General features: G+C 47.0%; 3 protein-coding genes across 4 annotated transcripts in view; 2 read left to right on the top strand and 1 right to left on the bottom strand.

The window, feature by feature from the left end:
- Nucleotides 1-2,004: 2,004 nt before the first annotated feature.
- On the bottom strand, nt 2,005-11,438 carry CBY1 (chibby 1, beta catenin antagonist). Of its 2 annotated transcripts, XM_068971866.1 has the most exons (6): nt 11,342-11,438; nt 7,710-7,825; nt 5,295-5,379; nt 4,052-4,157; nt 3,846-3,964; nt 2,005-2,613 (listed from the first exon to the last, which is right to left on the bottom strand). In XM_068971866.1, the coding sequence occupies exons 2-6, from the start codon at nt 7,721-7,723 to the stop codon at nt 2,533-2,535; spliced, it is 405 nt and encodes a 134-aa protein (XP_068827967.1). In that variant the 5' UTR covers nt 7,724-7,825; nt 11,342-11,438; the 3' UTR covers nt 2,005-2,532. The 2 variants fall into 2 exon arrangements, with proteins under 2 accessions (XP_068827967.1, XP_068827968.1); XM_068971867.1 differs by lacking the exon at nt 7,710-7,825 and having other exon boundaries at nt 11,402-11,428.
- LOC138079185 (cytochrome c oxidase assembly protein COX14) lies at nt 9,781-10,208 on the top strand. Its single transcript, XM_068972049.1, has one exon. The coding sequence runs from the start codon at nt 9,832-9,834 to the stop codon at nt 10,003-10,005; it is 174 nt and encodes a 57-aa protein (XP_068828150.1). The 5' UTR covers nt 9,781-9,831; the 3' UTR covers nt 10,006-10,208.
- A 5,333-nt stretch (nt 11,439-16,771) lies between the features above and the next one.
- Nucleotides 16,772-22,834, top strand: part of FAM227A (family with sequence similarity 227 member A) — a 44,342-nt gene continuing 38,279 nt past the window's right edge. Inside the window, exons 1-2 of the mRNA XM_068971542.1 lie at nt 16,772-16,913; nt 18,994-19,076. Of these exons, the coding sequence (XP_068827643.1) occupies nt 16,772-16,913; nt 18,994-19,076 (225 nt within the window). The remainder of the gene's footprint in view (nt 16,914-18,993; nt 19,077-22,834) is intronic.

The raw sequence follows: 22,834 nt of genomic DNA, 5'->3' as shown, positions 1-22,834 counted from the left end.
AAGGAATGTATCATGTGAACAATGAATACTGCTTAATCAAAGTGTGACACTGCTGCTGCTGCTGCTAAGTCGCTTCAGTTGTGTCCGACTGTGTGACCCCATAGACGGCAGCCCACCAGGCTCCCCATCCCTGAGATTCTGCAGGTAAGAACACTGGAGTGGGTTGGCATTTCCTTCTCCAATGCATGACAGTGAAAAGTGAAAGTGAAGTCATTACAATACTGGAAAAATGGAGATGGAAAAAGGTAGTGGCTAAGAGCTAAATCCTTATCTTCTTGACTTATCCTTAGACTCAGCTCACACAACACATCCATCAGCAAACACTGGTGGCTCCACCTTGAATTCCAGCCTAGAATCTGACCACTTCTTCTAAACTGCCACCTCTCTGGTCCCAGCCTTGCCCCTCCCATCTGTTCTCACACACAGGGAAGCCAGAGGGATTTTTTTTTTGTCAAATGAAAGTCAATTGGCGTTCCTCTGGTGAAACTCACCAATGGTTTACTTCCCTCCTCACCCTAAATACAAGCGCTTCCTCACTGCAGAGCTGTCCCACACAGCTGAATCCCCCTCAGGTGCCAGTGGTGGTGCAGAGGAAACCAGGACCCACATCATTGGGACCATGAAACACGCCCCTCCTGATTCCAAAGCTTTCAGTCCCGGATCCTTCCCTTCTAGCTGGGCCATCTTGCTGGGCTTGTTTCTTCATCTAAAAGCAGGGGATGATGATAACAAACTTGAAAATTTTTCATGAGAATTAGAAACATAACCCTTCTTTGGTTTATGTCCCAATAAACCTATCTCATCCTTCTCATCCTCTGCCACTTCCTTTTCCTTTTGCTTTCAGTCTTTCCTGGTTATCAGGGTCTTTTCCATTCAGTTGGCTCTTCACATTAGGTAGCCAAAGTATTGGAGCTTCACCTTCAGGTCTTCCAATGAATATCCATCTTGCTAGCCTGGAAAACTATCATAAGTCAAAAAATAGTTTATACTAAATATGTATCACTTTTGCACCATTCTAAAGTCAAAACATTGTAAGCTGAACCATCCTAAGACCACTGACCCACTGTCTACAGGTGTCTAGCATCCAGGGTGCACAGTAAGTGGTTGCTAAAGACAGTGGTTGAGGAATAGGCAAACTCTCCATTGAGCCTATATTTGCACGTGAAAACGTGCAGTCTCATCCAGTATCCTTTCTCAGTGTCTTCTAAGTTAGTCTCTCCTGCACCAGGAAGGAAGATTATGGGCTGGGGCTTCTCTATCTGCCCCTCAGGGAGCTGGCCCTGAGGATGGACTACAGGAGGCAGCCACTCACCAGCTCCCCTCTTTCACTGTGGGCTGTGGACCACAGGCTCCCACACTTCCGCTCTGATCCCAGACCAGCTTTTGAGTTTGGTTCCTTATCTGCCAACAGGCATGCAGACTGATATGGCCTGCTCTGCAGGGCTGAGCTGAGGAGCAAGAGAGTCTAAGCAAGATCCAGAGTCCTGTCCCAGGCGGGTAACGGGCGTCCAGAAACAGCTGATCTCAGCAGCCATCCCGTCTAAAGCCTGGAGCTCCGTATCCTGCCCCCAGGGTCTTCGCCCTGGACTTTGGAAGCTGGACTCCCTCTTGCTGACTTTGGCTGGCTCCCTCCACCAGCCAGAGAAGCCCGGCTCCCTCTAAGAGTACAAACTCCCACTTGGGGAAGCCAGCCCTCTATCCCAACCACTCAGTCCCTGCCAGGTCCAGGCGAGTCCCAATACCCGGAAAGGAGGCAGGGGATCTGCGCAGAATGGCCGTTTCTGCTCTAGCTCAGCCTCTGCTGAGGCCCAGGAAGCTGGAATGCTTCTCCTGTGATGGGGACATTTCCCCACCCCACCCCCCACCTAGCGGATGGCGCATCCCAGGATTAGAACCCAGCCTCCATAACTCACTTCCTCGAAAACTGAGGCTTCTTTTTTTCAGTCACTTTGGCCACAGATTAGGTAACATCATTTAATTTTAAAAAGTAGGGTAGAGAGGAAAGTAGCACAAAAATATAGTGTTGCCGTAAAAGGCTGGCGCTGGCTGCCGAGATGCTGAAGCCAGAGGAGGTTGTGGATCTGGGGGAAATTAGTGTTCTTTGAAGGAGCAAGAGGATGGGCTGGAGGGATGAGAAACAGGACCGCCCCTCATCTGAGACCCCCCCAACAAGAGGGTGCCATACCTCAAACACTGACATGAGGGGATGATGGGATGATCTCCGTCCCAGGAGGATGAGCCTGGGCCATGGGCCTTTGGGTGTTTAGTGACTGGAGAAAACCCAAAGGCTTCCGTCACAACCAGACCTCCCCGGGGAGGTGTCCCCTGCCGTGAAGCACAGGACTGGCCTGGAATCCACTGCAGTCACCTGCCTACCCCCAACCCAAGGGGGCCGGTGCCTTCTGGCCCCATTATATGATGCTCTCTACCGGGACCTGATCCCTCCGTTTGGCTAAAAATACCCTCAACCACATTCCCCTCTTCTGATGAATGGGTTTCCCCTGTTCTCTGAACAGATGTCTTTGGGGGTCTTCATTTTCTCCGCCTGCTGACGCTCTTCAGTTCATCCAGCTCTTTCTCCATTAAGTGGGATTCAGCAGTGGTCTCCGAGAGCTGGAACAAGAGCAGCAAAGCGTTAAGTGACACGGACGTTTCACGGCCATGACTCAGGGTGGCAAGGTCAGCCCTGTGCGCTGGGCAAGGCCCCCTGGCATTTCTCTAACGTTGCCAGCGCCTCCACGATGGGAACCCCTTTGTAACGGGGCAGAGAGTAATCTCCTGATGACCCAGGGCCTCAAGAGCTTGCGGAACATTCACCATCCATTCTCTCATCACTTTTGATCACCTAGGATTGTGTGGCACTCACTGTGTTAAGGACACCAGGTTTCAGGGGATGAAAAGAGCAGATATTGGTGATTTCAAGGCTAAAGGACTAAGCTGCCTCTGAGTCATGGCTCACATAAAAATGGCTGAAAAAGAACGCCACTCCCCTCATCAGGATCCCTCAATTGTCTCTGGAGGAGAGGGTGGAAGACGCTGCAGACAGGGATGGAGAGACATAGACTCCAGAGGTCAGCTGACTGTGAAACAGAAGAGCTGTACTTCCCGAGCCAGATGCTATTTCCAGAGCTTTACTTGTATTAACTCAGTAATGAGGTGGATCCTCTTTTCGGGCCCATTTTACTGCTAAAGACACTTAGCTTCTTCACACAGAGTAGTTAAGTAACTTGTTTGAAGTCACACAGCCAGGGGCGAAGCTGGGTCAGGGACCCGGGCAGTTTAGCTACAGACACATGCTCTTAACCACGACAGGGTGCTCTCCTGCCTCCCGGCGAACCTTCACATACCCCTCTAGGTTCAACAGGCTGTTTTAAAAGCCACAGGAAACCGATGCCAAGAGGCAGCGTGGCTCTCCGCAGGTCTCCGCCGGGCTCTGGCTAATGGCTGCTTGCTGCAGGTCCCTGCCTAGCCAGGAGCAGACTGTCCTTCACTCCTGAGTGCCTTCCAACCGCCGCTCCTCCCTTTACCTTTCCTTAAATATCCCTTCCCTCGATGGGCTCCTGACTGGACAGAATGAAGCTCTCTCTCCTTTGCGGATGCCAGGCCTGGACAAGACTCTAATCTCTGTCCTTACCCTGAGGACTGTCACCGTGTTTACTGTCCTTCTCTCAGTTAGACCCTGAGCCCTGGAAGGTGGGGACTCTGTCTGCCTTGGTTTCGTATCTTTGGATTCAGAGCAATGTGCCTGGGCAAGCTGGCACTCGACAGTGTGGGCTGGCTGAAATGACTCGTCGTGAAGCTGCCCAGGGAAAGCCAAGGTATCGCCCCCTGGCCGCCCCCCTCACCATGTCCAGCAGGATGTCCACCTTCAGCCGCAAGAGGTTGTTCTCTTCTTCCAGCTGCTGGTTCCGTCTCCGCAGGCGCTGGGCCTCCCTCCGGTCCACACCTCCACTAATCCCCGTCTCTGGCAGAAGGGCACAACCAGCGGTCACCAAATGCAGGCTGGCCTCCACCACCTTGCTGGGGCAAAATGGCAGGAAACGCAGCCCACCTGCTATCCACTGGCCATTTTCAAACTTCAGGCTCTGCCCGGCCAGGTTCATGGTGGGGGTTCCGTAGTCAAGGCCCAGTTCCACCTCCCGCGTGGACCGGTCCAACTGTGGGTGAGACATTCATGCCGGCATCAGGCAGCCAGAGTTCACGGGCTCGTGCTCCAGCGCCTCTTCCGCTAGCTGTGAGACCCCCTGCATGCACTGAGTTGCATCGGACTCTTTGTGACCCCACCAACTGTAGCCTGCCAGGCTCCTCTGTCCTTGGCATTTTCCTGCCAAATATTGGAGTGGGTTGCCATTTCCTCCTCCAGAGATCTTCCTGACCCAGGGATAGAACCTGGGTCTCCTGAATTGGCAGGTGGGTTCTTTACCCCTGTGCCACGTGGCAATCCCCAACTATGTGACCCCCCCAACAACTCATTTCTTTTTCTCTAATCATAACTTGGCACATTTAATAATTTTTTTTTCAAATAAAGTCAGAAAATTAAATAAGGTACCAAAAAACTTTTAAACTATAAAAGAAAAGTACTGCTTTATATAATAGGTGTTTTCCAGAAAATCTATAAATGCTGAAATTTGCAAACTGAAATATTTCATATCTACAGGGCACTTGGCAGTTTAAGAAGTCTCACTGTAAATTTTTCGTCAAGTGAAAAATCCTTTTTAAATGTAAGCCTGAGCCATCACTTGCTCCTATGGAGCTACATATGTCCTGGAAAAGGCATAAAATGCTAAGTCCCAATTAGTGGTAGCAGCTGTTCTTTAATGTGTTTCTCGATGTTTCTACAGCTCACTGAGCGCCCACTGTGGGCCAGGGCTGGTACTGGATATACAGAAATGAATGCAAACCCTCTACCCTGGAGAAGCTCAGAAACTGCCTTTGGAGCTGTGGCAAATCCTTTTGAATGTTTTTAATGTTGGCAAAACATCATCCTTTGAGAATGAATTTGTTCTCAGACATGACTAAAAAACTGATTCCTGGCCAAGTCTTGGGAATCAACTGAAGTCAAACTGGATAAGATCGTTTGGTCCCCAAAATCATAATGAGAACGACTGTCTTTTAAGGTTCCTGAACAACTCTGATAATAATTTTCAAATAGGAGTTAAGACATGTTTTCAGCAATAGCAATCATACGAATTAAAAGGATACCTTCCCACGAGGATGCCTCTGGAGGACCACACTTCCCATAAGAGGTCAGGCTCGAGGCTCTGTTCACACTGCACACCACTGTTGATACTCACATTATGCAGGTTGGAGAGAGAGGCCGACTTCCGAGGGGGCGTCTTCTTTGGACTAAACGTACTTCCAAAGAGAGGCATCTTCAGCCTGATGAAGGAAAGGTCAATGCTCCCTTCTCCCAGGGTCAGAAAAAGTCAAGGGGTACAAAGAGTTGCATCAGTGCCCTTGTGCCCCGTCCTGCAATCATGTAAAACACACATTCTGTCATGTGACCACTAACTATCCTGGTGACAGCTCCCCCGTGTTGAGCGCTCATGATGTGCTAGGCAGCATGCCCAGATCTTGGCAACATCTCAGTCCTTACAATTGCCCTTGGTTCAGCTCCTCTGAGTATACCTATCTTCCAGATGAGGTTTAGAACAACTAAGGGCCTAAGTGGGAACTGATATTTGAACACAGGTCTGTGACTAGTCTATGTCAACCACAGGCAAGTGCCTAACTGGCTGGTCTTAAGTTTTGCTAAAAACTGGCATCACTAGATTTATAGTCTAGACCAAGGCACTAGAAGGACTCTCAAGAGAGTCCTTTGGACAGCAGGGAGATCAAACCAGTCAATCCTAAAGGATATCAACCCTAAATATTCCTTGGAAGGACTGACGATGAAGCTCCAACACTTTGGCCGCCTGATGCAAAGAGTTGACTCGTTGGAAAAAGACCCTGATGCTGGGAAAGACTGAGGGCAGGAAGAGAAGGGGTGACAGAGGATAAGATGGTTGGATGATATCATCAACTCAATGGACATGAGTTTGAGCAGACTCTGGGAGACAGTGAAGGACAGAGAAGCCTGGTGTGCTACAGTTCATGGGGTCACAAAGAGTTGGACACAACTGAGCAACCAAACAACAACAAAAGGCGTGAGATCCTTACTCCTGGACACTGGTAAGACTCACAACTGGGGCAGCAGCGTCTACACATACTCCATTATAAGGAAATAAAAGCCTTTTACTGAGAACTTGTCTTTTTGCTTTCTTATTGGTTTCTTTTTGATTAAAGAAGTTCTTAATTTTAATGGGATCTGACTTATTAAATTTTTGTTAATGATTATTGGTTTTTATTTCAGAAATTTTTGCCTACCCTAAGGTCATGATATTTCCCCACATTAACTTTTGGAAGTTTTCTTCTTTCAGCTTTCACATTTAGGACAGCTACTCATCTGCAATTAACTTTTGTATGTGGTGAGACGCAGGGCCACGCTTCATTTCTCTCCCTGTATTGCGTGTGTGTAATTTGCTCAGTGGTGGCCGACTCTTTGCAGCCCCAGAGACTATTTGCCACCAGGCTCCTCTGCCCATGGAATTCTCCAGGCAAGAATACTGGAGTGGGTTGCCATTCTCTTCTCCAGGGGATCTTCCCAACCCAGGGATCGAACCCTGGTCTCCTGCACTGCAGGCAGACTCTTTACCATAAGGGTTACCAGAGAAGCCCAATTTTAATGTATAATACACAGATAGCTCAACAAGATTCCCTCTAAGAAACCGTAGAATGACGATAACAATAATAAAGGCACAAAGGAGCAAAAAGAAAGCAGCAGAGCTCTCACCTTTCCTACTCCCAGGGATAAACTCTTCCTTCACCACATTATGAGATAAAACCGGTGATGAGTTTATCCTATCTGGCAAGAAACTGGCCAAAAAGAGAGGGAACTTCTCAAGAATACTTGAAACAAGGCTTTAGACCTACTATTATTAAAAAAATAACGCACAGTAGGTTTTCATCACAATTAGCAAGACATATATTCAATAAGAACACAAAGAAAAAACTTCGTACTGTTTTCAGTGATGTAGAAATTAATAGCAGTAAAATTAATGACAAAAGTTTAGAAGCTTCTTTAGAAGCTTTACAATATCCTGGAGAAGGAAATGGCAACCCACTCCAGTATTCTTGCCTGGAAAATCCCATGGACGGAGGAGCCTGTTAAGTTTAGAAGCTTCTTTAGAAGCTTTACAATATAGATATACATATATGTATAGAAGTATATGTGCATATGACTTACAAATGAAATACATAAGACATTTAGGGGTGTGTGCTCATGAGTTTTACTGGTGTGTGTTTGTGATTAAAAACACAGACAGAAAAACAGACTTGTGGACACAGTGCAGGAAAGAGATGAGGCAAACTGAGAGAGTAGCATGAAACATACGCATCACCATATATAAAAAAGATAACTAGTGGGAAGTTGCTATATAACACAGCTCAACCCAGTGCTCTGTGACAACCTAGAGGGTTGAGATGGGGTGGGGGGTGGGAGGGAGGTTCAAGAGAGAGGGGAACATGTGTATACTTATGGCTGATTCACAGTGTTGTGCAGAAACCAACACAACATTGTAAAGCAATAGTCCTCCAAAAAACAGCTGTAGACCCACAGCATGAGAGATGGCATTTGGGCTGGGGCATAACACTGTAGGACTTGGACAAACCAGAATGCTTCCATCTTGATGGTGAGTGGGACAGCAGTGGGGACCGAGATGCTGAAGGTCTTTGAAGCTGTGCTACTATGTCATCCAGAACACCGTGGAAGGCCCTGGCATTGTTTCTGCAGGAGGAAAGAAAAAGCATGGAAGAAGGAAGACAATTACTCTTATGTCCACAGAGGGCAGAACAGGAATGAAATAGGAATATCCAGGGAGAACGGTTTTAACCCAAAAAAGAAAAGGTCATAACAAAAACTAACTAACTAATATCACTTCTTGAGTATCCATGAGAGGTTGGACCCAATGCTAGGGACAGTTCATATATTTCTTTTATTCCTTGCAGGAATCCCATATGGTAATTTTCCTGTCCACATCAGAAATGAGAAAACTAGGGCTCGAAGAAGTTATCCAGTTTTCCCAAGGTTCATAGCCATCGTCAGTTGGCTAAACATGTATACCAAATTATCCTTATATTAACAACTGGTGGGGTACATCATGAAAAGAAGCATTTTCAACCATCATGTTGGCAACATTTAAGAGATCAATAATACCATGTTGGTGAAGGTATGGAGACAAAGATACTCTTGGTGGAAATATAAGATGCTATCATTTTTTCCATTAGGCAAAACCTAGTAAAGTCTTTCAGGTGCATAGTTTTTGGCCAGCAAATCTACTTGTAAAAATTTATCCTCCAGAAAGAACTGGACATATTCACACAAATATTCTCCGTTGTTGGTAGCAGTCAAATATAAGAAACAGTGCAAAAGGTCTGCCGACGGTTGGTATAGCCAAATACATTATGGCACATTATTATAAGGGAACAGTAGATTGTAAGTAAAAACAAAGAGATAGTCATCCCTGTACTTACTTGAAAAGACATCCAACACACTCTATCATTAAGAAAGCAAGTGATGCCAGTCTATGTCCGATGCAGGATACAGGATGCTTGGGGCTGGTGCACGGGGATGACCCAGAGAGATGTTATGGGGAGGGAGGTGGGAGGGGGGTTTATGTTTGGGAACGCAAGTACACCCGTGGTGGATTCATGTCAATGTATGGCAAAACCAATACAGTATTGTAAAGTAAAATAAAGTATAAAAAAAAAAAAAGAATTATAAAAAAAAAGAAAGAGAAAGCAAGTGATAGGGACTTCCCTGGTGGTCTAGTGGTTAAGACTACACACTTCCAATTCAGGGGGCATGAGTTCGATCCCTGATCAGGGAACAAAGATTCTATATGCCAATGGTATGACCACAAAAAAACAAGCAAGCAACAGAACAATGTATATATTATAATCCCACATGAGAAGACAAAAAGAAAAATAAAGCAAGAATATAGGTCTCTAAATTAAAAAGATTTGGAAGGATAAACACTAAACTGCACACAGCAGTTAAATCTGGGAAAGGAAGTAGGATGGCTGACTTAACTGAATTTGCCATTTTTAAACAGATTTTTTTAATTTTAATTTTTTTTAGCTGTGTCGGGATCTTACTTTCCCAACCAGGGATGGTACCTGGGCCCCTGGCAGTGAGAGCATGGAATCCTAACCCCTGTTCTGCCATCCTAATTCCTGAATTTGCCATTCTAAAGGTTAAAAAAACACCCCAAATGGCCAAATAGTGGCAATTACATGTTATAATATAAAGTTATAGTAAAGAAATATGTTTGTGGATTTAATGAATTATTACAGTGATAATATATTCACATGTAACTTATGAAAACAAACCAAACTAATGTACAAAAAACCAGATAAGAAGCAGTCCCTGCCCCTCCAAGCACCTAGAGACATCTGAAAAAGGAAAAATAAGCCAAGTTGTTTGTGCAAAGCCCCCACTGGTGCTAAGAACACTAAGACTGAGCATAGTACCTGGAAACAACAGGCCAAGTTCTAGGCCCAGTTCTGCCTCTCAGTTGCCGGCTAAACCCAGGCCAAGCTACTTTAGTCTTCCAGGTTTTAACTTTTTGCTGACTGGGTGGACTTTTGCAGGATCTAATGCCAATGCCCGGCAATTTATTATGTAAGTGAATACATCTCTGGTCAATAACATTCAAGAGGGCTACGCTCGGAGGTCGCACAGGCTGGAGGCCTCGGTCGGACGGGAGGCAGCGGCAGCATCCAGGGGACAACATGCCAACTGCCAAGCAACTAGCTGACATTGGCTACAAGACCTTCTCCACCTCCATGATGCTCCTCACGGTGTATGGGGGCTACCTCTGCAGTGTCCGAGCCTACCACTATTTCCAGCGGCGCAGCTCCCAGCGCCAGGCTGCAGAAGAACAGAAGACCTCAGGAGCCCTATAGAATTGCGGGGCTTTTTTCCTTGAGCAGAGAGGCCTGAGGCATGCTGTGGAAAGACTGCACTTGCAATCATTTCTGAGTCAAGAGGACCAGGGCCTTACTGGCTTTCGAACTCTGTGGAAAATGCCCATGTTTTCTCTGGTACAGCCCGTTTGGAGAGGGTATCGAATCAAAACAGGAATGGGAGGGTGAGGCACACCTATAGCCATTAATACTTTGCCATAAAAAAAAAAAAATTCAAGAAACAAAACCTCTCTGGTAAATAAGGTCTTCACAAGGGCACTTCACCCATGATCTCAATAATTCTCATAACACTTAAGCCCAACGCCCATCATCAATATATTACAAACAAGGAAAAGGAAGGGTCTGGACTAACTTTTAAGTCAGATCCACCCATCCACAAACAACTCTGGCTGAGACCCGGAGATTCTGGAACATGAGTGTGAACGAAGAGGTACCAGCTCTACCCCCTGGCCCCAGGCAGCCCTCTTTCCAGTGAAATTCCCTGGAGAGAGGGAGGGCTCAGCACAACGGAAGCGAATGGAGAGCATCTGGGTTCAATCCGTCGCTCTGCTGTTCACCCCCACTGGGCCCCTGCACTTACTTCTCTGGGCCCCAGGCTTCTTTATTTACAATCAGGGCTTCCCTGCTAGCTCAGTTGGTAAAGAATCTGCCTGCAAAGCAGGAGACCCCGGTTGGATTCCTGGGTTTGTAAGATCCACTGGAGAAGGGATAGGCTACCCACTCCAGTATTCCGGCCTGGCGGAAGAAGATCAAGTTGTTTCTTCCCATCTACAGATCAGGAAACTGAGGCTTAGAGAAGTTAAGTAATGTGCCTCCAGTCACGCCGTGGGAAGGCGGTGAAACTGGGCTTTAAATAAGGTCTACGCCTCTGCGCTGATGATAGTAATCACTTCTTCACTATGCAATGCTTTATCGTTTGCAATGGGCCATAAAATACAGTATTTTCTTTTACTCTTAACAAGAAAGTGAGAAAGAAGTCTCTAGCTTTCACCGGAATCTCAAAGACTTCAGAGTCAAGCAAGGACGTGCCACGCAGGTACATGGCCGCCTCGCAGGGCTGTTAACTAGCCGCAGAGAGCGTCCATTCGCGCGCTCTCGTTAAGTACCTTCATCGCTGACCTACGAGGGGAATTACCACCCCAATTTACAAACCAGGAAACACACTACGACAACTGCGGTGCACCGCCTGCGGAGAACCCGGCCCCCGCCCCCTGCTCCGCGCCCTCCGGTCGCTCCAGCTGCCGGGAGGCCCTGACAAACGCCGGCGTCCCACCCTTTCTCGGACCCTCGGGCGATGCCGGGCTCAGAGACGTACCTGACGTGCCCTAAAGTCGGGGGTTCCAAGCAAACCCCCGACCTCCCGCCTGGTACCCACCAGAAGCCGAGTCAACCGCGGCCAGATCAAGAGCGGGTGTCGCCCGGCCGCCACGCGCATGCGCGGGCGCAGCCCCGCCGGATTCTACCACCGAGAGATTTGGGGATACCCGGCCCCGGGCGGTCCCCACCGCGACCCTATGCGAAGCGCCAGAAACTCATGAGGACGGCTCTTGACATACTTAATAGACTCCACAGAGGCAGTGTCTTCTGGAGTCACTTGGGCTATAGGCAAGGTCGAGAAACCGCACTCACTCTCCCCGCACACCCCTTGGTCTGGTCTCTCCCCCGCCTACGAGGACCGTCGCCATGGTAACGGCGTGCACAAGAAGCTAGTGATGCCCCGCATTGTTGTGAGAAAAGGTGCAGGTGCCGGCTGTGGCCCGCGTTGCCGGGAGAACGTCAGGACTTATAGCAGCAAAATGGGCCTCTCCCAGACGTCCCTCCTCCTCTTCCTCTTCCCAGATCACAAAACAAAGGGTACCCTTTCCTGGTGGATGTGGGGGCCAGCAGGTCTCGGGTGTCCCATCCAGAACTTCACAGGGTCCCCTGAGGGCCCCGTGGCGGAATCGGCACCGCCGAGTTCCGCGGATTCCGCCAGCAGTCTTCAGGTAAGATAAACAGACACACCATGACCCTGCCTTCCCACGCCCCATCTCTCGTCGGCTTTGAAGGGTGGGGGACACTGAGGCCAGGGGCAGCTTCTCGCACCGTGAGCAGGGTGCAGAGAACTACTCGAGAAAAGACTCCAGATCTCCTAAAATCCTTATAGTGTGTGTTTGATAAACATTCCATTTGATAAACGAAGAAACTCAGGCTCATTCAAGGGATATTTACTGGGTACCTAGTGAATGCACCAGGTCATCTAACCAGTGAGGGACAGGACCCATGGGTCTCTGGGTCCAAGTGCAGTTTTCTTCCAACTATACCTTACTTCATTGAAAAGGGGAAATTTCCATGTCCTGGAACCAAACCGCGTGATCTGACCCAGCACCATCCAATGGAAACATAATGTGGGCCACATACATAATTTAGAATTTTCTCAGAGCCATATTTAAAAAAAAATTCTTTTGAAAATCAGGTGCTATTACTATGAATAATGTTTATTTTCACTCATATGTCCCAAATATGATCATTTCAACATACAATCAATAATTTTTAATTTATTCTGCTTTAGGTTTTAAATTTTAATTAACTAAAATTAAGATGTTAGGACTTCCCTGGTGGTCTAGTGGCTAAGACTCCACGCTCCCAATCCTGGGGTCCCAGGTTTGATCCCTGTTCAGGGAATTAGATCCCATGTGCTGAAGCAAAGAGTTCTCATGGTGCAGCTAAAAGGTCCCACATGCCACAAGGAAAATCAAAGATCCCGTGGGCTGCAACTAAAACCCGGCACAGCCAGATAAAATAAATTTTTAAAAGATTTCAGTAGTTTGGTCACACTAACCAGATTCCAAGGGCTCAGTTGTCACAGGTGGCTAGTGGCTACTGTGATGCACAGGTCTAGACTTTTCCTGTGCCTGTACTCTGTGCCCCTCTGCTTGGATGGTATTTCCCTTCCTCATTTATCTAAGTAGCTCCTGCTCTTCCTTCAAGTTGTGACACCTTGACTAGGTGTCTCCACTATTACGTCGTCTCTCACAGCACTGGGTCCCTCCCTTTGAAACCACGCCTGTGCTCAGTCGCTAAGTCGTGTCTGACTCCTTTGTGACCCCATGGGCTATAGCCCACCAGGTCCCTGTGCCCATGGGATTTTCCAGGCAAGAATACTGGAGTGGGTTGCCATTTGAAGCAGTGGTCAGTTATAATTCATGCTTCCCAGGTGGCGCTAGTGGTAAAGAACCCGCCTGCCAATGCAGGAGACCAAAGAGACGCGGGTTCAATCCCTGGGTCGGGAAGATCTCCTGGAGAAGGAAATGGCAACGCACTCCAGAATTCCTGCCTGGAGAATCCCATGGACGGAGGAGCCTGGTGGGCTACAGCCCATGGGGTCACAAAGAGTCAGACACGACTGAAAGCAGCTTAGCACTAGCACATAATTAATTAGCACTTGTTGCCTCTAGTTGACATAAGCTCCATTAGGGCAGGGATCAAGTCTGGTTTAGTTCACCATCCTGTCCCCCAGTAAGAATGAATTGCTGGTTCTGTTGGGCAGTCAGTAGGTAGTCATTTAATGACGGAAGTTTAAACTGAAGAAAAGTCTGCCTGACTACAACCTCAGCATTGTTTTAACTTAACATGTTTAAGTTAAAACATTTAGCTTTAAAGAAAGGACTTTCAAATCTCATGTGCAAGAATATGTGCTCCATGAGGGCAGAATGTTTTTTTATTCTTCCACTCATCTGCCCTAATGTACAGCACAGTCCTGGACACAGGGTGGATATTCAATGAACTTAGTGTTCTCCCCATCCTCTTTTTATCCCCAAGTAGTGACAGTAAAAACTTATCATGCTTCAGAGAATACTTATCCTAAAATAGTATGCTGAAAGATTCAGAAAGGAACAGAGACTTTTAAATGTTTCTCTTAAGAAGCATAATATTCAGTTCTCCCATTAGACATGAGTCAGTCAGTTCAGTTGCTCGGTCATGTCCGACTCTGTGACCCCATGAACCGCAGCACGTCAGGCCTCCCTGTCCATCACCAACTCCCTGAGACTACCCAAACTCATGTCCATTGAGTCAGTGATGCCATGCAACCATCTCATCCTCTGTCGTTCCCTTCTCCTCCTGCCCTCAATCCTTCCCAGCATCAGGGTCTTTTCAAATGAGTCAGCTCTTCGCATCAGGTGGCCAAAGTATTAGAGTTTCAGCTTCAACATCAGTCCTTCCAATGAAATGTTAAATGAAAGCAAGAGGCTTCTTAACAGAGCCCCCCTAAGCCTGGCTTTTCAGAGAATGTGTTTAATTTTCCAGTTCATGTTGAGGCAGGGGCGTGGAAGAAAACTCAGAAGTGCTGTATGGCTAAAGGCTGGGAGCAGAGTATTGGCCTGGGCCAACTTTTCCTACAATCCAGCTGACTTGGGGCAACCCAAATAGATAACCTCATTGGCCCAAAAAGAAATGTGATGAGTTAGAAAGGGAACTTCCCTGGTGGTCCAGTGGCTAAAACTCTGATCTCCCAATGGAGGGAGCCTGGGTTCGATCTCTGGTTGGAGAACTAGATCCCACATGCTGCAGCTAAGAGTTTGCATGTCACGACCAAAACCTCCCGCATGCTACAACTAAGACCCAGTGTACCTAAGTAAATGTAAAAAAAAAAAAAAGGAATCAAATATTGACTGAATCTACTTCCTAGAGGGTAATTTGCCTAATGAAGAAAGATGCGCAAGCAAATTCTTCTGGTTCAGGATTGTAAGTGCTGTAATAGTTGCAAGCAGAATCCTGGCCTTCATGGAGAAGGTGTGGTACTAATGGCCTGGGGTAATTCAAGAAAGTTTTCTAAAGGATATATCACCTGGGCTGATTGAATGGGGGCAGCAGCATGTACAAAGGCATAGAGCACGCAGCATAGCAGGGACCAGGAAGGAGCTGAGTTCAGCAGGCGTGTAGGATGAGGCGTGAGCCAGCAGGATGGCTGGCTTGGGGGACAGAGCAGAGCAAAAGGCAGGAACCAAAGGAGAGGCAAGGAGACTGGTGAAAGGGCACCTGGTTAATTTTTTTTCATCGAACTATACCTTTTCTCTCTCTTCCCATTATGTGTAAGCTTCTTGAGGGCAGATCTGAATCTTTTACTTCATTATAACCAGGCCTGTACCCCAGGCTCTGGACAGGGAGGACCCGGAGATGGTAGTGATAAATTCCCCCTGGCCAGTAAGCAAGGACCTCGGAGAGCAGTCTGGCCAGCATATTCCAAATCCAGGAGGAGAAGCAGTGACGGGGCCACTGGAGAGGGAGCAGAAAGCTTCAGGTCTATCAGGAGCCTCATGCTGAGGGGATGGACCACCCACCGCAGCGTCATAGAAACCCAGGATCTGAGAGCTGAAGAGGGTCCTAGCAACCTAATCCACATCTCTGACTTTATAGGCGAGGCTTAGAGAGGCAAAGAGATTTGACTGCATTTCTAGTTTGAAATCTGGCTTGCTGGATGGTCTAGAGCCCCAGTCTTTTCAGCACTCTGGTCTCCTTTGGGCTTCCCAGGTGGCTCAGTGGTAAAAAATTCACCTGCCAATCCAGGAGACGAGGGTTCGACCCCTGGGTTGGGAAGATCCCCTAGAGAAGAAAATGGCAACCTACTTCAGTATTCTTGCCTGGGAAATCCCATGGACAGAGGATCTTGGCAGGCTCCAATTCATGGGGTCACAAAAGAGTCTGGCATGACTTAGTGACTAAACAACAACAGTCTCCTTTTGTTTATTTATTTGGCCTTGCTGTGTTGCTTTCAGGATCTTAGTTCCCCAACCAGGGGTTGAACTTGGGCCCCTGGTAGTGAGAGCGTTGAGACCTAACCCCTGGACCACCAGGGAATTTCCTAGTCCCTTTATTTTAAAATTAGGATAATTTTCATCAGAGGGTGATGGTGGGGATCGGCAGGTAGAAAGCAAAAGTGTATATCCCTTGAAGTTTTCAGTTAGAAACGTGGTACATATATACAGTGGAATATACGACACCCCTAAGATAAAAAATATGGTGGCGCAGTGGTAGAGAATCTACCCGCTAAGGCAGGAAATGCAGGAGACTCAGGTTCGATCCCTGGGTCAGGAAGATCCCCTGGAAAAGGAAATGGTAACCCACTCCAATATTCTTGCCTGGAGAATCCCATGGGCAGAGGAGCCTGGCAGGCCTTAGTCCATGCGGTCACAAAGAGTCAAACGTGACTGAAGCGACTTAGCACGCACGCTCCAGGCATCTTGTGTTCAGCCTGAAGTTACAATGCTGCACCTGTTGTGGGCACCTCAGCTCCTGCGCAACTCAAAGGTTATGTGTATCTCTTGGGACGCATGCACATACGCGTATGTAAAATAGAGAACTAATCGGGATCTACTGTGCAGCACAGGGAACTCTGCTTAATACTCTGGAACGACCTATATGAGAAAAGAATCTAAAAAAGAACAGATACAAAACCGATTCACTTTGCTATATGGCAGAAACTAACACAACATTGTAAATCAACTCTATTCCCATAAAAACGAAGCAAAGGGAAAAAAAAGAATGGGTTTCTCTAACAGGTCTTTATTCCCCATGTTGTATGCGGCGTGTGCCTCGCCATCAGCCCTGCTTGCGAGATGAACATGGTTGAGCTTTCTAAGTTGGTTCTGTGCTTATTTCTGATTTCCAGGAGGCTGGCTGAACAGAGAACAAGACCATAGGGGAGGAATGAGAGGCTCTTAAAAGTGGAAACTTAACTGTTGGTCAGTGTACAAGGAAGCGGACAATGGCTCACTTCAGGAGGTTGCATGTCATCAACTTCACTGCTTTGCCAGTGGTGCCACTGGATGAGCACCTGGGTGTTTCCCTGATTGCGCAGAACGCACTAAAGGATGCCGCGAGGAAGAATCTGAAGGACAATGTGCCCTGTATCCTTCTGTGGTGCCGTCTGCAATGGAGACAACGTGCCTGCACAGAGGTGTGACGTGGGCTCTATCATACGCCACTTACTAACTTGTTTCTTATGTGTTTGTTGATTTTCTTCAATGATTTAAGCCCCACCTATCCTCTGAAAGAATTTGAGGCTGCAAAGGAGTGTTTGACTTGAGTTGGTTTTACTAAGATAGGGCAGAAAGAGCACCAAAGGAAGACATGCTGGAAATATTTGTTGAAAAGATGGGGAAGCAGAGGGGAAAAAATGCTCCGTTCCCCCCACTGTCTCCTTTCCCTTCTACCTTCCAAAGAATTAAACTTAGAGATAGAAACTAAGGTATAGTCCAAGCCTCAGAAGAGTTAGCTGAGTACTCAGCTTTTTTTTTCTTTTTTTAAAAAAGTTATTTGTTTGTCTGTTTTTGGCTGTGCCATTTGACTTGCAGGATCTTAGTTCCCTGGCTAGGGATTGAAAGCAGGCACACACGGCAGTGAGAGTGGGCCAAGTCCTAACCATTGCACTGCTAGGGAATCCCCTTTCTTTCTTTCTCTCCCTTTCTTTCTTTTTAAAACTCCATTTGGGGGACTTCCCTGGTGGTCTAGTGGTTGGGACTTCACCTTTCAGTGCAGGGGGTGTGGTTCGATCCCTGGTCGAGGAGCTAAAATCCCACATGCCTCAGGGCCAAAAACCAAAACAGAACACAGACGCGATATTGCAGCACATTCAATAAAGAATTAAAAAAAAAAACAAAACTCAATTTGACCTTTCTAACCTGCCAGCACCTCTACCTGGGCCAGACTTTGCCCCTTCTGGCATCATCCAGACGCTACCAGAATCTTCCTTCTCTGACTCTGGCCTCATTGATCTAGATCTCACTTCTGACCCTGAACCTTGTGTCTCAGGGACTCACAGAATCCCCTCTCTGGGGGACCATAAAACTTATGCAGCAAATAGAGACCGTCTTAGGTTATAAATAAGTCTGTCCATTTTCTATAGAGCTCACTTGCTTTCGAGTCATGCTCCTGCCAGCCCAGCTGCGTGTATCTCTCTGCATCACCTCACTTTTCGGGCCTCTCCGGAACCCTTCTCAAGATGAGCACAAATGATCCCATGAGGATCTGCTTCAAGGTCTCACTTTCCTGGGCCTTTTTCTAATGTGCCCTCTCTCTTCTTAATCCCACACTCATCGCAACCTAAGCAATCCATTTCACTCCCTGTGATTTGTCATGTCTCTCTTCACTTGTCAAGTGTCCTCCAACTTGTAAGAACACTTGAGGGTAATGGAAGTAACAGTGAGCCTGGCTTTACGTGAAGGCTGTGAGGAGTGACGGATTATGGGGCTTTTACAAAGGATGTATCCTAGACCACTTGAGACTATGACAGAAAGAAATGCAAACGTAGAGAAGGTAATAAGAGGGGCTGTCAAACTGAACAGAGATTTCAACAGTGATAAACAAGATCGAGATGCCCTTGGACCCAGGCATCCTTCACCTGAAAGTCTCTCTTAAATGAATAATCCCAAATAAGGAAACAGCTCTCAGTGTGACTGTGTGCATCACAGCGTGATTTATAGTTGCAAAAAATATAAACAGCTTTAATATTCAATACCCAAGGGACAGTTAAGTCTATTAAGATGCATTCTCTAAATGAATTTGTATACTGCCATTTAAAATATTACAAAGATTAGGAAAATGATCGTAATAATGAGTGGGAGAGAAGTCAGAGTAGTAACTAACACAGGCACACACTGATATTATAATTATGTAAAAAGGTATGTATGTAATAGTGCTAGAAGGAAGTCTCCCCAGATCCTAGTAAGTTGTTAGGTTGGTAGCATAATGGATGATTCTTTTTCTGCTTTTCAAGGTGTCTAGAATATGGTTAACTTTTGTTTACAATTTTTAAAGCAGCTCATTTAAGGCAAGATAAAAGAAGTGTGAATGTTTGCAGAGAAAACAACGGAGTGGGGAAAAGGCACAGGAAGGCAGTGAGCTGCTGTCCCGGCCGGGCTCCCTCAGCCTATTGTGTCGGTGTGTAATCATCACCCAGAAAGTTTCCTTAACAGGCCCACCTCCCAGTGTGCCTGGTTGGCTCCATTCAGCAGGTGAACCAGATGATTGCTGACGCAGATCTGAGTCCCAACCCGCTGGTGCACAGCCTGGTGAGTTTTGAGTGCGAAGGTAAGGCTTCCAGGGAGAAAGGACTCTAGGGACCCCTTTATTAATTTGAAAGCACATTTGCACAATAGAAGTCTTAAAGACATGTTTCTTTAAATTCATAAACTTTTATTTTTATCTATATAAAAGTCCTATTTTTTTATATAGGATTTGGCTACAGCAAAATCAATTTGACTCTTCCCTATTCCTTATTTCAGTGGCATTTTCATCATAGTAAACATGTGAATATTTTTGAACATGTATCTTGGGACTTATTTGTAAGTATTTCTGCCAGACAGAGCCCTGGAAGTGAAATTTAAAATTTTGATGGACGCAGTCAAGTTGCCTTTCACAGAGGTTAAGCCACTCTTTACTGAAGCTGGAAGGAGACCACGAGCTTTAGTTCTCCCTTACCCCCTGTTGAGCAGAGCCTAGAACTGAATTGTGAATAAAAGCAAAATACACACACACACTATTTGGAACAATTGTGTTTAAGTTCAAAGGCACTCTGTCTCTGTATGTATGCTCTGTCCACGTGCATGAGGGTTGCATGCAGCTCCGGAGGCTTCGAATAAGACTCTCAGAGTCTGAACTCCTGCTGCTGTGCTGCTCTCTCACATTCTGACATTCGGTAAACTATTGAGCCTCTAGGAGTCTCAGTGTCTTGTAAAATGATGATAACGTTGATACTATATCAACTTCATAGATGTATTATTATATATGCAAGAGTTAGATGAGTGAAGTGAGTAAGTTCAGTTGCTCAGTCGTGTGTGGCTCTTTGTGACCCGATGGACTGCAGCACACCTGGCTTCCCTGTCCATCACCAATTCCCAGAGTTTACTCAAACTCATGTCCATTGTGTTGGTGATGCCATCCAACCATCTCATCCTCTGTCATCCCCTTCTCCTGCCTTCAATCTTCTCCAGCATCAGAGTCTTTTCCAATGCATCAGGTGGCCAAAGTATTGGAGTTTCAGCTTCAGTATCAGTCCTTCCAATGAATATTCAGGACTGATCTCCTTTAGCATGGACTGGCTGGATCTCCTTGCAGTCCAAGGGACTCTCAAGAGTCAGTCTTCTTCAACGCCAGAGTTCAAAAGCATCAATTCTTCGGCGCTCAGCTTTCTTTATGGTCCAACTCATCTTAATAGATGAGTTAAGACTCTCAAAAACCCTTAGATGATGCCTGGTTCTCAGGAAGGACATTATATATCTGAATGTGTAGGGAAAGAGTCTGGAAGGATACATGCCAAATGGAGTCAGTTCTGGAAAGGGAATGGGATGGAAGATGAGTAAAGTTATTACTCCAAGTATTGTCTGTAATGTTTGGGTATTTTACAACAAGACTATATTTATATGTCAGTTCTGTGGGATTGTTTTGATAATTTTAGAGCCAGGAAAATGAATATTATCCTTCCAGTAGCAGGATCTGGTGACTTTTCAAGGTTGTCCATCATCAGCACAGCTTCTCGGCGTTCTTTACTGCCAGTCAGAGCCAGGACAGGGCTGGCAGGAGCAACTGTGGGTCCTCACGTGACCTGGAGGAAGAGGGGGCTTTGTCCTTCCTGCTCCTCTGTCCAGGCAGCCTATCAGACCTGGCAGGTGCTGACTGCCTGCTGCCCCCAGAGTCCTCCCCTGGCGACCCTGCCCAACCTCTGTTGACCGCAGTGTGCCCTGACCTTTATACATCAGCCTTGACCACGGGACTGCTCCTCCCACATCAGCATCTGAGCCAGACTGGTGTCTCTTGGCTCCACGCTGCCCAACCAGAGGGCATCTGGCACAGCACCAGGCACATAAAAGTGTTCAGTAGGTGTGTAGTAGGTGAGCCATCTCCTTCTGAGATCAGACGCCCCTGCCTGCTTTACCCCTAGCCATGTCCTGTTTCTGTTCCTTCTCCCACGCCTCGAGTGTGGGTTTCTCCTCCAGTCTCTGGCCGTGAACTTGCCTAGCTCTGCTTTCCAGTCCCCTTCCCTCGGGAGCTTGTACACGCACCATTGCAGCTTCACCATTCACTCCCGCAGTAGGGAGTAGGGCATACCTTCCTCTGCCTATAGGCCACAGCCTCTGAAAAGGCCTTCCTTGCACCCTCCACCCCGAGACCAGTGTAGGTGCCCCTTCAGGGTGCACTCCTGACACCTGTCCCCCACCCTCAATAGCACTGATTACCTTGGTCACCTCACAGTCACTGGCTTCTCCCCGCTAGTCTCTGAGCCCTCGGAGGACAGAGAGGGGCTTTGATGCATCTTCAACACTGGCCCAGTGTCTGACTTTTAGTAGATGCTCAGGAAATATTTGTGGAATGAAGGATATGTTTGCAAATTTGAGCTTCTCACCTGTATTTCAGTCTCAGATTCCTAGTTACCTAGAGCAGTGATACCTAAACCTAACTGATCATCAGACTCCCCTGGGAGCTTTTTGAAAAACTAAAAGTGAAAAGAGCCAGGTGCAGACCTGTGTGCCGTGTATCTCTCATCTGAATCAGTACAGAATACCTCTAGAAAACCTCTAGACAGCTATGCAAGAAACTAGGAATCTTGAGTGAGCAGTAGAAAGGAGACTTCTTACTGCGTTTGATTTTGTACTGTGTAAAATATTTATGGTTTTAAAAATTTAAATAGAGAACAAGTCAGAGCCACAATAAATAAACAGTTCAAAACCCAATAAGGAATGATATTTATTCTAATAAGGAGTCAGTTCGGTTCGGTCGCTTAGTTGTGTCCAACTCTTTGCGACCCCATGGACTGCAGCAGCCAGGCTTCCCGGTACATCACCAACTCCCAGAGCCTGCTCATACTCACGTCCATCGAGTCAGTGATGCCATCCAACCATCTCATCCTCTGTCGTCCCCTTCTCCTGCCTTCAATCTTTCCCAGCATCAGGGTCTTTTCTAATGAGTCAGTTCTCATCAGGTGGCCAAAGTATTGGAGCTTCATCTTCAGCATCAGTCCTTCCACTGAATTTTCAGGACTGAATAAACATCTCTAATAAATCCGTATATCTGAATAATTCCCTAGCAAGGCTGGTCACCAGGCAGGTTTGGGAGTTGCTTCCTAGGGAACAGCCCTACCTGTAGGTCCTTCTGTCATCTCAAATGCAAACTCAGGTCTCATCATTTTTTGCCCTAAAACTTACTTTTCCTCCAGGATTCGAAGTTCCTTTCTGTTCTTTCTCTGTGGAAATCTTGTGCATCCTTCTGGGCCCTGCCAGTGTCAGCTACAGTGACATCCTGGTGGGTGGCAGAGGCATGGCTGTATTGTCACGTTGACACTCACCCATCCGACTCATTCATCCATCGTGCCTTCTCTGATGCACGTGATTGGGGCAACAGTGTTGGTGCAAAGACTTATCAGTGTGGCCCTTCCCCGGCAGGCCCACACACCTGCACACATTCCAGTACCTTCAGCTCATCTCGCAGGCCAGAGCTGCCAGTTCAGGAGGAAGGTAGCGGGAGGCTGGAGAAGCATTTCACGGTTTATCAAGCTAAGGAAAGCTGCCTCCTCCCTTATCCCCAACACTCTACTGACCTTTTCTGGCCAGTCCTCTCTGCTCCAGCCCATACCGATCCCACTCATTTGAATCCTAAACGTTTAAGTCTTAATTGTCCCGTGTATGTTGATTTGGTTCTCTGAATAGACTGAAAATTCCTTGAGGACAAAGACGCAGAATCATACTTAGTTAACTTCTTTATCCCAGCTTAGCGCTGGGCTGGTTGACAGTCAGTGCACTTTGCTGGCTCACTGACGTTCGTTTTTCTTTCCTCC

Source organism: Capricornis sumatraensis, chromosome 4 (genome assembly GCF_032405125.1).
Source record: "Capricornis sumatraensis isolate serow.1 chromosome 4, serow.2, whole genome shotgun sequence".
Taxonomy (NCBI): Eukaryota; Metazoa; Chordata; class Mammalia; order Artiodactyla; family Bovidae; genus Capricornis; species Capricornis sumatraensis.
This window is presented reverse-complemented; position numbering and strand designations above follow the sequence as displayed.